The sequence below is a fragment of the Quercus lobata genome, chromosome 1 (genome assembly GCF_001633185.2).
Source record: "Quercus lobata isolate SW786 chromosome 1, ValleyOak3.0 Primary Assembly, whole genome shotgun sequence".
NCBI classification, from domain to species: Eukaryota; Viridiplantae; Streptophyta; class Magnoliopsida; order Fagales; family Fagaceae; genus Quercus; species Quercus lobata.
The window spans coordinates 9230066-9243286 of NC_044904.1; the positions used below are offsets into that span (position 1 = coordinate 9230066).

The window sequence follows — 13221 nt, forward strand, 5'->3', positions numbered from 1 at the left end:
AATATATTTTAAATTAGAAGAGAGAACATGGTGGGTAGGAGACAGCCAAAACATTTAAAAAAAAAAATGACAAAGAATGAAAAAGCTGACCGGCACTAGTGTTTGTTGTTTGAGATAATTACAGAATTACCACTAAGCACTAGTATTTATTATTTAAAATCTATCCGGAGCTGATTTCAAAAAATGGGTTTTATAACATTAGTTTTTGAACAATGTTTTTCAAACAATAAGGATAAAATTGGTACACCAAACATATTTTTTTTTGTTTTTGAACACTAGTGTTCAGTGTTTGAACAATGTGTTTTCAAATGACAAACCAAACGAGTTCTAAATCACTGTATAAGATTTTTTTTTTTTTTTCTTATTTACTTTCAGCCACACACATGCTGACTGATTTATACTCTAAACTCTAAAGCCATGATTGGTTTGCTAAACAGTATATGAATGGTATTTATTATTTAACAGTGTTAAATAGTGATATGTCTTATGAACGGTAATTTTTGTTTTCCTCAAGACGCGTGAAAAAAAAAAAATACAACGCAAAATTCAACGGAAACGTTGAATTCAAACCACTGAATCCAAATCCACATTTAAGGATCCATATTATTTGTACTTGTTTGGCTTTTTATTGGTTTCTCACTTCCCATTCCTTGTCATTCAAAAAAGTAAATGAGAGTGATTGAAAATGAAGAACAATTTTGTTGTTTCCGAATCATGAAAAATGGGTGATGGTGGCAAACTTGTAATTAATTAAAGCCAAGTGGGTCCCAAGAGAAGGTCAAGTCCCATCCCATACAGAGCAAGCGCAGAGAAACTATTGTCACCAACGGTCACAGCACTGTTTCAATTTCAGCTTTAATTGATTCACCATTTTCCCTCTCATTTTCCTCTCTTCAACTTCACATACTCTCTTCAACTTTCACAGCTCTGTTCAGCTTCCGAAAGGTGAGAAAAGTTTGCTCCTCTGTTCTTCACGCATCTGGATACGGTTTGATTTTTATTTTTTTTATTTCCTTTGCCGAAGCTGGTTCTCATTTTATAAGTTTTGCTCATATTGCTCTGTTCTTCATGCATCTGGGTCCGGTTTGAATTTTTTTTTCTTTGCCGAAGCCGGTTCTCATTTTATAAGTTTTGCTCATATTCCTCTGTTCTTCACGCATCTGGGTCCGGTTTTAATTTTTTTTTTCTTTGCCGAAGCTGGTTCTCATTGCTAACAAATATTTTTTACCCTTTGTTGTTGGTTTATTTTCAGGTCTGCTTCCTATTCACCGATTTTCTACATTCCTCCAGTTGGGGGCAGAGTGTTTTGTTGCGGGAAAGGGCATGCAGAGGAGAGAGAGAGACAACGCGGGTAGGCTTGGTGACCGTTCTGTACACCTGATTTGCAATTGATTTTTGTGGAACCCAGTGAGTGACATAAAGGTGAGTGTTTGAATTGAAAAACCTACTGAGATATCCCACCCAAACAACTCACCAAGCAGAGTTATGAGCTTATTTGAGTTAAGAGTCATGAGAATTGAGTTAGGAGTTTGAGTGATGGGAGTTGGGTGATGAGTTATGAACTACCTTCGAACCAAACAGAGCTTTTAACTTGTCTCTTTCTCTCTTTTTTAGACTTTTGCTCTCAGACTCAACTCACTCAACATTTTCTTCCAACCCCTAATCCCGCCGAACAAATAGTAAAGTTTTCCTCTCAATCTTAGGGTCCGCACGTCTATTTTCAATTTTTAAAAAATATTAAACATATTTTTACATATTTTTCACACATTTTCATATACATATTTTTAAATACATATTTTCAATTTTTAACTACATGTTATACCCACTCAGATTCTCAGGTCCCACCTAACCATTTTTCTCTAATCTTTTGCCCTTGGTCACGTAAATTTTTTTCCATACGCTAATCCCGCCGAGTGAACAGTAATTTTTCCCACTCAAATTCTCAATCTTAGGCTCCTAGTCCCACCTATGACCTAATCTTCTACTCTCTAAGAACACAAGCTCTCAGTCTCACACTCTCATCAAGACTCGTCTCTGATTCTCAGTCTCTCTCTCACAAAGAAAGACTTTCCTCTCAATCAGTCTCCTTATCATCTCCGTTCTCCACCGTGGCTCTGCCACTATATAGTTCTGTATTTGGTAACTTTAGCCCCTAGTTTTTCTGGTTTTATTTTGAATTCACTGAATGTTTCTTGTTGATTCTAATTTTTGTTTTTTTTGCGTTATTTTCTTGTAATTCAGGGGTAATTTAAGAGATTCAGCTTTATCCTAGTAAAGGACTAAATCTCAATGGCTTAATGAGTTGCTGGGTATTTTCTCATACTATTTATAATTTTTTTTTTTTTTTTGAGTTCACTACTGTTTGATTTTTTTTTCTATGCTGTTTGATTTTGCTTGAAGGGTTCAAAGATTGTAAAGTTATTTGTTGATCATCCTATTGATTGAATATACTATTGTGATTTTAGTTTATTATATCATGCTATTTATTGATTATACTGTTGTGATTTTAGTTTATTATATCATGCTATTATGGTTTTAGTTGATTATCTTGTATTTGTGATTTTAGCACTGAGTAAGCTGTGTGTATGGTTTTTGTTTACTAATATGTTATTAAAATTAATGTATGACTGTTTTAGTTCAAGGTTACTTAGAATAGTAATTTTTTAAAGTCCAGCCCATATAACCGAACGAACCACACCGAACCACACCCCTAATCCCTTCGTCATCTGTTTATTGGCACAAGAATTACAACCCCAAAATTGTGCCTTCATGGTTGAATTGATCCAGAGCTCTCTCTCTCTCTCTGAAATTCACTGAAATTCTGGGTTTTCTTTGGTTTATCCTCTAATGTTTTTTGATGATGAAATTATGGGTTTAATATTCTGGGTTAGTTTGCTGAAAGTAGGATAGTGAATTTGAGACATTATAAAGAAGGGCAGAGAGGGAAAATATGTAAATCAAGGGGATTGATTTTTGGTAGGAGCGGGGAGAAAACACCTAACCCATCAAAATCCATTCACTTTCTCCTATTAACCAAACAACCAAAAAATCATTTTCTTCCCACTTTTCTCTCCTTCATTTTCCATCCACCCTAAGAGAAAGAAAATTGTAGAGTAAGAAGCTAGTGGAGACAGGTGATGCCGATTGTAAAGATAGAGGAAATAAAAGAAAGGGAAAAGTTAACCGATATCCTCAGAGCATTAGTTTAGGAAATAGTTTTAGGGATTTTTTATGGCAAAAGAAAAGAACAATTAAGGGGGTGTTTGATATGGGCCCGTTTGGTACATGTGTTTAAAAACTGAAAATTGTTGTTTGAAAACATTTATGGAAATACTTGTGGGTGAAAAAGTGCATTGAAATGCGTAAAATGTTGTTTAAAAACTGAAAATGGTTGTTTAAAAACACAAACCAAACACCCCTACCATTTCAGACAACAATTTTCAGTTTTTAAACAACATTATATGTATTTTCATACACTTTTTCACTTACACGTATTTCCACATATGTTTTCAAACAATAAAACGCATGTTTTTAAGGGCATGTACCAAACACCTCCTAATTGTTTTACAATTTTTTGTGTTTTTCATATAAGTGGTATCAAAACTTTTCCAAAATGGCCCAATTAACAAATGCCCTGGGTGTTAGAATTGTATGGTTAAATGATTAAATTAACTATATTCCAAAAGTTTAAACTTTTGGAACAATTAATAATTTAGCATCGTATCTTGGGAGAATCACTAACTTTAACATGGTATCAAAGTAAGAGATCTTGAGTTCGATCCTCATTTTCTCCACTCTACCTCTCATCTAAAAGTAAGAGGTCTTGGGCCTCACCTATTAAGAGAAGTTTGGGCCCAATTGTGAATTAAATTTACCATATCCTAAAAGTTTAAGTTGTTTGGATAGTTAATTTAACTGTCAGAGGGCCTCTCTACATGCAAGCCAAGGTGGTCATAGGACCCCTTGACTTGCAAAAAATTGCATATATGCACTTGCCAAAAAAAGTTATATGTTAAACTAACCTATTGTGACTATCCTAATAAAAATGTTGAACACCTTGACTTGAGAATTACAAAAAATTGGGTTCAACAAAAATAAGAAAAATGCTACATTTACAATATTTTCATAATAATTTTACAACAAATCCAATGTGATAAGCTCTTATTGATTTTAATTTGAGCTCAATACTAATATTTTTTTTTTTACCCACCAATAACATTTTCTTCATAAGATTTATTGTAAAAATACTGTGGGCGTAACATTACTCCAAAATTAGTCCTACCCTCCAAACACAATCCTTAATCCCTTTTTTAAAATTAAAAAAAAAAACTTAAATAACGACAATAAATATTAACCCAAATAACAACAAATTTAAACCAAACAAAAACAAGATAAGACCAAACAACAGCAATTGATCCAATTATTCCACAGAAAGCCTACTATAAAGCAAAAGGATAAAAATCGCTGAATATTCAAATTTATAGCTAGTTCAACCTATTCAATAAAAATAATTTCTAATTTTATTTTTCCCTAGAAAATGTTACAAAGAAAAATATTGCGATTGCCAGTTCTCTTTGATGGTGACGTTAGTTATATTCTTTTTGGATTTGTAGTCACAAAAATTTTATTCTCCTTAGTGACTCGACTCACAATTATAGCAAATATTGAAGTTATTATTTTATTGAATTTTGTATAATTTAAATTTCTTAGTGACCACTCTAAAAAATTTTTCTAGAGCCTCCACTGCGCCTCTGCCTATAAGTATTTCAGATTGATGTAATTGGGTCATTGTTTTAGGTGGTATTACCATATCTGTTGATCTTAGATGGGAAGGTAAGGGAGAAATGCAAATTATGAGGTAGGTAACATTCTTGCCTAGTTATATTTTGCTTCGCTCTATTTGTTTCAATGGAAAACCCTGTGTAAAGATAGTTTTTTGCGTTTTCTACTATTTGGTAGCATAAAAAAATAAAGAGTCAAAGGGAAACAATCTTTGGTCATTATAAAAAGTATGACTTATTTTTAGAGATTGTTTTCTATTAAATTTTTTTGGAAAACAATTCTATCTCACAACTAGCTAAATAAGAGAAGTTAGAAGGGGGTTTTTTACTTATTTAAAATTGCTACTAAACATTAGAAAATAAGATAGTTTTATAGAAAATGCTTCTAGGAAAATGACTCATTTTCTAGGAAACATCATTGCTGAAACAAATAGAGAGCTGAGAATAAAATGTTTTATCTATTAATTTTCCTTGGTCTTTCCTTACAAATCTTATTTAATCGTTTGAGCTACAATTTTTTTTTTTTTTTTTTGAGCTACATTGATTTAAAGAAAAGAACTAGATTTTCCCCTCATTGAAAATTTTAAATTTCTTTTGATTCGATTGGTCATTTAGAAAGTTCTATTCCCTTCAAACATGGATAAAGCAAGTGTCACTTTTGTGTTAATTTTTGAATGTGGTATATTTGTCTAAAGTCTAAAAAATAAGTTTATGAAATATGATTTTGGATATGGACTGAAATGAAACTAGTAATTTATTTACACAATTAAACTATGCTTTGGACCCAGTCTACGAGGGTTATACATTGGCACATAAGCTAGTTTCTTTTGTCATATCATGGTCCTACATGTGATTCTGGACCTAGTAATTGATATTTAGTGTCACCATAGTATAAAGATTGCAAAAACTACAAATCTGATTGAACATGTGAACCTAGGGGTGGTTCTAGACATTTTGAGACCTAAGGCGAGAACTAAAAATGGAGTATTTTTTTTACTTATATATTAATTAAATTAATGTTTATTTAATATTTTTATATTATATTTTTCATCATTATTTTCATTTTCTTCTAAATTATTTTGAAGTTTATTATCAAGATTTGTTGTATTGCAAAATTGAACATCATTTTCTTCTAAATTATTTTGGTGAATTTCTTGCTCATTTGTGATATTTTCAACTAAATTTTGTGTTATATTTTGTTTATTACTAATAACAAATTTATCCATTGATCCTTTTTGAGACTCCCTTAATTTTTCTTCTTTTTTTTAAGTTTTTCTTATCCAGATGCATATTTTCTAATAGACATTTCTAATCAAACAATATATTTATAAAGACTAAAATAAAAAATAACTTTCAAGTGTAGAGCAAATGTGAAATAGAACCTGATTTATATAAAAAGTATTGTTGTAATTTCACTAAACAATAACAAGTTTTTAACAATCTCAACTTGCATAAATTAAAAAAAAATTAAGTACAAGCATAACAAAAGTTTAAGCACCGCCATAACACTGACACAAGACTTATTAATAAGACCCACAAAAAAAAAAAAAAAAAAAAAAAAAAAAAAAAAAAGAAAAAGAAAAAAAGAAGAACTTGAAGGCCCAAACTTAACGCCCAGTCCAGGGAGGGTCCAGGCAGCCATAATGAATAATGATAAACTGATAAGTGATAAACAAAATTTTTTTTTTTTGGGTTAAAGATTTACAAAGCTAGAAAAGCAGCCGCCCAAATAAACAAAGTTATCTTAAGTTCTTAACAAATAAAATGGAGTGCCCAAATATTTATAATTTTATACCCGATTCCTGAAACTCAGAACCTGATACGGTGAGACTTGAGAGAGGCGGAGAGCAGAGAATCAGAGAGAGGCTGAGGCTTGAGCCTTGAGCTGTTGTCTGTTGAGCGAACAGTGGAGACTGGAGACTAGAGAGAGGCGGAGAGCAGAGACGGGAGAGAAAGGTAAATTTTTTAGGGTTTTGAGTGGATTTATTTGTGATAGTTTTGTGGTTAATCTCCTAGACCGGATCTGTAGTTTATCTGGTTGATTTTTGGTCAATGATTTTGTTTAGAACCAATGTTTAATAGGGTTTACCAAAATTTTTGTTTTTTTTGGTTAAAAGGATGTGCCAGATTATTTTTGTAATTCATTTGAAACTAAATTTTCTACTACCCGGTTGGTTATTTTCTAAAATTTTGGGGCCCCCTTCCACTTGGGGCCCTAGGCAATTGCCTAACTCGCCTATGGGAAGGGCCGGCCCTGTGTGAACCATTTCAAGTCCAAAGAAAAATTTTAAGTTTTTGAATTCCTTTTAATTTATCATTTTGATTTCTTTTGAACGCGTTGCAAATATATTTTATATCCATTACGAATTATAACTAAATTTTATCATTTGAACTAAATTGCAGTTTCTGAGCTAATTGAGGTCTTATCTTATGTAAAGTGCATTTATATTACTCATAATTAAATATGATTGATCCAACGATTTGGTTATTTCACTCACCCCTTTTTTTCTCTCTCCCTTTCATATTCAAATTATATTCAAATTTTGAGGAAGAGCAATTGTTAGTAGCATATTGTCATTATTTTTCCACCAAAAAAAAAAAAAAATTATTCTTTTGTCATTAATGATTTGGGGATTTTTAACAATTGAGTTCATGATGTTAATTGGATTTGATTTTATGTAATAATGATGTGATAGTTTTTACTGCTCTTTAAGAAGTCCTTGCATGGTTGTAAGGTGAGAACTTTATAAATGCGTCGCTATTCTTGCATGCCTAACCAATTTGTTGGGTTTGTGGTACAACTGCACCTTTTATTGTTGAAGGAAAATGATCCAAAATCTATTGAAACTTGGTGTAAATATTCTTTTTTCCCTTTTGCTAAAGCCAGGTACTGACTGAAATGTTTGGAAAATATTGAATGAAAAAAAAATCCATACGAATATTTTACGAAAGTGAGTTGTGAATAGAAAGAAAATTGTAGAGTGAGAAGTGGATTAGAATCGGGTAAAATACCTAGGGTGTTGCATTTGGTGCAATTATCCCCCTCTCCACTCACAAACATTTTTACCATTTTTACTTTTTAATTTTAACTTTTTTACTCTTTTTCACTTTTTTATTTAAGGGTTGAAATTGAGAGTTGTTTTTTCCAACCCTTAATCTCCACCCTTTCAATTTGTGAGAAGCTAGTAGTGGTAGGCAGTGCTGATTGTAAAGATAGAAGAAAGAAAGAATATCGTTAGAAGAAAATGATGACCTTATGAGGATTTTAAATTTTTTACCGAAATCTATGTCGAACCCTCAATTCTATATGGGTCCCTTATTGTGGAAATCAGTAAGCTTTGTGATGACTCAGCGACCTTGACTTACATCTCTCTAAAACCAAATTTCCTTCCACAAATAAGAAACCAAGACTAGTGGTTCCTTTTTAGATCATTTTTCGATGACCTTGACTTACTAATTTAATTTATCCTTAAAAATATTTTTGTACTACTAGCTCACAAATCATCTTAGTTCAAAAGCAAACAGCAATAAATCAAGTAATCCCAAAACGAAATAACAACACAGATCATAAATCAATCTCTCTCTCTCTCTCTCTCTCTCATAAATCTCATCTTAATACTCTTCTCTATTTGACTATAAAGCGTGAGCGATTGTGAGTTGTGTCTCTCTCTTTATTAAAAATTTATATTATATCTGTGTGAGTTTGTATTTGATAATGATTATGTGTGTTATTTTTTTGTAATGTTATTTGTTTGAATTGTGAAGTATGTGAATGTGTGCGTATATAATATAAATTTACTATAACTCTATATAATTTAACAATAAAGTTAGTGATTATTCAAGTATTTGATTAGTTAAATAGACACTCTGTTTTTAGATTAACAGTTAAGTAGACACTTAGTAACCGTTTATCATTTATGCATGGAAGTGTAATTTTGTGGTCAATAATTAATACAGTGTCAATAGGTTGATTAGTTTTGTCATTTTGTTTAAAATATTGTTATAAAAACAATGACAAATAGATAATGATAACTGTATAAAATTAAAAATGTTACACAAAATTAACAAAATTAAATTGTCACACCTACCCATATTGACAACAAATAATAACAATTGATAATAAATTATCATGAAACAAGTTCAAAATATAAAGAGTCCTTGAAGAAAATTATAAAACATCATTTGCTTTTTTTTTTTTTTTTTGGTTGTTGATAACTTTAAATATTCAATTTATCTTTTTACTAAATTTTGTTTAATTAAAGTGTTTTAATGACTTTGAAAAAAATAAAAAACCAATTGCTAAATATCAATCATTTTCTTCTCCAGCTAGCTGCTATCGGCTTAAATTTTCACTATTTTAGATCATATATAGCACGGAAAAACCTGCCTTACTATGTCAGCCTTCTCCATAATGGGCGAGAGAATTGTTAAGTTGAACGAGGTTGCCCAACATGGAAATATTGATGCCTTTTACATGTTAATTGGGGAGGATGTAAATCTTTTGGAAGCTATTGATGAGCTAGCATTTGTTGATACTCCTTTACACATAGCTGCATCTGCTGGGGGCCCACAACACATACAATTTGCAATGGAGATGGTGAGATTAAAGCCCTCATTTGCCAGGAAGCCAAATCCAAATGGGTATAGCCCCATTCACCTTGCTCTACAAAAGGGACATACCCAGATGGTGCGATGGCTTCTACAGGTGGATGGAGACCTTGTCCGTGTAAAAGGAAAGGAGGGTAGAACTCCTTTGCATGATTTAGCTGCAGCAGCAGCGACAGAGCAGCAACTTGGTCTAATGGACAAATTTCTATCAGACTGTCCTAATTCTATTGAAGATGTGACGATTCAAAACCAAACTGCTCTGCATATTGCCCTCCTGGAAAACAACGAATTGGATGCTTTTAAACGCTTGGTAAGATGGCTTCGAAAAAATAAGTCTGAAAATGCAAGGGAGATACTGAACCGGCAGGATAAGGAAGGCAACACTGTGTTGCACGTGGCAGTATCCAAAAACCAAACCGAGGCAAGCTCTCGTTTCCTCCATTATTTACATTACTAAAGAAACACAGTAAAGTTTGTGTTGTGAATGTCTATCGTGCAAGTATACATCACGATCATTCTTTTTTTTTTTTTTTTTTTTTTTTTTTTTTTTAACGAAGAAAAAAAATCCTAATGCGTTTGTATCACTACAATATGCAGGCCGTGAGGAAGTTACTAAATCGTGGTGTTAATTTAAACGTTAGGAATTTAGAGGGTCATACGGCACAGGACATGTTGCAAGAACAAAGACAAGTAAACAACGGCGAGATAAGGGATATGCTAAGCTATGCTGGAGCTTTGTCTTGTTCGTGTTCATGTCTTCCTAAAGTTAATTGTTATGAATATTGCGTAAGGAAACCCAAATATTATGAGAGATCACGAATACTCAGAAAAACGGTCTTATTTTTTGAGAGAGTACGATTACTCATAAAAACTGCACGTGAAGGGTCGAGAATATCGAATGACGACCGCAATGCGCTTTTGGTGGTAGCTGCACTGCTTATGACAATCACCTATCAGGTAGTAATCACCCCTCCTGGGGGACTCTGGCAAGATAACTCTGGTGATAGTAGTGGACCGCACGACGCAGGGACAGCCATTGCCCAAACAATACCGCACGACGCAGGGACAGCCATTGCCCAAACAATGTTTGTCCATTTTGAGATAGTCGCAACGGTAAATTATATCACATTTACGCTCTCAACCATAGTGACTTTTCAACTCCTTCCAAGCGGGTACATTAGTGCGCTGTTCAAGATGGCTCTAGTCCAATTGTGGGTCTCCTACTACTATACATTGGCAGTCATATGCCAATCTGTGCCGGTTTTTGTTTACTGTCTTATTAGTACCGGGCTTTGTTTAGTTTTGGTCCTCTTTGCTTTCTTTGGCAGGCAATTCTGTGGCGCCAGAATAAAGTGGCTGCGTCTTGACTGGATTTTCTATATAGTTTATGCGTGTATAATGTTTTTAGTGATCTTGGTCTTTGAGTAGGACGGTTATTAAGAAACTTAAATTTAAAATTTGTTTCTACAAGACGTTATTTATTACTAATGTGGATAGCAATGAACTCTTTATTTTGTTAAATTTGTCTTAACATTTTTATTTTAATGCCATTATTATTATCTATTTGTCATTGTTTTTATAAAAAAAAATATTTAAATTAAATGAGTAAACTCAGCTCATTAGTTCAGAACTAATTATTGATGCAAACAATCACATTTATTTATATCTTTATATATATAATAATAGGTAAATCAAAAAGAAATTTCAATTAGACTTCAAATTGGAATTCAGTTAGAGTCTAATTTTATACCACGTCTTCATCGAATTCAAATTTTAAACTTTTGTGTTAAGTGAGTTAATTAAATGTAAAAATTGGATTTTAATTAGAATTTAATTTTGTGTCACGGGTTTTATTTAATCTAAATTTTTTTAATTTGTGTGTTAAATAAGTTAATTTAGTGTAGAAAATGAAGAGTCCAATATAAATAAACTATAAAATATCTAATCATATTAAAAGCAATTAAATTTATTAGTCATTTATGTAATATACCATGACGGTGTAATATATATATTAATTAAAGTTTGGAAAAAATTCAATTAAATTTAAATTGAGTTTTGTTTTTGTTAGTTTTTTTAAATTGTTTGGATTTTTATTTTTAATTTTTTTACTGAACTAATAAGCATATTTTTTATACTGTTTGTATTCAGATATTGAACGTAACAAACTGTAATTGTGCTGAACAATCCCATACCCATATACTCTTTTAATTTAGGAGATACTATTTGACTGGTTTATTATTTTATTTTGTGTTGTATTTAGCAGAATTCACAGACAGTAATTATGAATTGATTTTGTATATGTAATATTCAATAATGATTTTCAAAATCATATATGTAATAGCAATGTAATGAGAAAATTGGTGTAACCAATATCATAAAAATAACTATTTTAGTACCTCCAAATGTTTTTGTCAAACTATGTCTTATATGTTTAATAACTCAAGATAACATCAATTGTGACGATTCCAGAAAAATCATTAAGGTCGTCCATTAATATGGTCGATCTTGCATCATTAGTAGACCATCAAAAATAACTGTTCAACACATTTAATAACGACCATCAAAAGTCTTAAACTCTCATCAAGACAAAGAACATTACAATCAAGGTAATAATCACCTTAATTTATGTACAACAACAACCTAAGTTACCTATAAAAAGAATCATCTGTCCATTTGTTAAGGTATGTCAAAACCCATTACAAAATGCTATCTATATACAAAAGACATGGGCTGATACTAACTTAAGCATTAGAGGCTCCCCCACCGGGCACAATCCGATGGTCTCTTCGATCGACTCTCTTTATTTTCCAGGTCCTAAAAGATCGTCTAAAGCTCCGGATTGGACAAGTGATCCAACTGACGATTTTGGCATCATCAGTTTAGCGCTATCTGTGGAACAAGATTAGCCATTATCCTCTCCCTATAACAAAGGGTTACTCAGTTCAATCCAAAGTTATAAAATACTGAACTGCTGCGCTCATCCATTGTAGCAACAAAAAATGCATAGCCGTGAATTAGATAGACTCTGTGGAGTTGAGTTTCGATGAAGATGTCATGGTCAAAAGTCCCAGAGTGGGCATACAATAATGAGGGAAAAGCAGAGAGGCTACCTCTCGCCTAGGAGCAAGGCCATGAGCGAAGCAAATGGAGAAAACTGTATTGGAATGTAAGTACCCAAATTTTCTATTTACTTCTTGATAATCTTAAGTGCCTCCACAATGCATATATTGGCATGTTTGGACCGTAATGGATCCTTTATCCATGATTCACGCCGCTCATTAATTCACTCAAACAATATTGCTTTGCTAAACTAAAATATAAGGCTATTCATAAACTAAATAGTGAAGCATATATTTAGTTAGAAAGGTGGAGAATGTTTGGTGATATCTCATGTACAAGAGATGTGCTTGTTCAAAAGGGGATGTAAATATTTTTACAACTGTGAGGCTTTAATAGTTACAACCTGATGGTTCCTTGGAAATCAGTAGGTTGATAAGTCTTAGGCGTTGATGATCTTAGGGCTTGGTCCTGAAAACAAATACTAAGTTAGAGGGGACCGGCCAAAAGTCCTCCGATGATGAAGTTAATGAATTTGTAATTCTAAGTAAGAAGGAAGTAATTTCTGAAATAAGTGTCTGAATGTTCCTTACCTTCTCATCGAAGAATGCTTATATAGCATGTGTGAAACGATTATCTATTTAATAACCGTTCGTATTGTCGAGGAGTCCGGAGGATTTGGAGGTAACTTAAATAACCGCCATGGAAGTTACCTCAGTTAGACTTGTGTTCCATGGTGGTTAATGGAGAACTTGGCACATAGTAGTCCAACCCA

The 13221-nt window shown here is 32.4% G+C and overlaps 1 protein-coding gene across 3 annotated transcripts; it reads left to right on the top strand.

The window, feature by feature from the left end:
• Positions 1 to 858: 858 nt before the first annotated feature.
• LOC115977601 (ankyrin repeat-containing protein BDA1-like) lies at positions 859 to 10839 on the top strand. Of its 3 annotated transcripts, none has more exons than XM_031099543.1 (5): positions 859 to 945; positions 1253 to 1422; positions 2242 to 2309; positions 9108 to 9810; positions 9987 to 10839. In XM_031099543.1, the coding sequence occupies exons 4-5, from the start codon at positions 9175 to 9177 to the stop codon at positions 10815 to 10817; spliced, it is 1467 nt and encodes a 488-aa protein (XP_030955403.1). In that variant the 5' UTR covers positions 859 to 945; positions 1253 to 1422; positions 2242 to 2309; positions 9108 to 9174; the 3' UTR covers positions 10818 to 10839. The 3 variants fall into 3 exon arrangements, with proteins under 3 accessions (XP_030955403.1, XP_030955412.1, XP_030955421.1); XM_031099552.1 differs by having other exon boundaries at positions 911 to 988; XM_031099561.1 differs by lacking the exons at positions 859 to 945; positions 1253 to 1422 and adding an exon at positions 1849 to 2139.
• The last annotated feature ends 2382 nt before the right edge of the window (positions 10840 to 13221 follow it).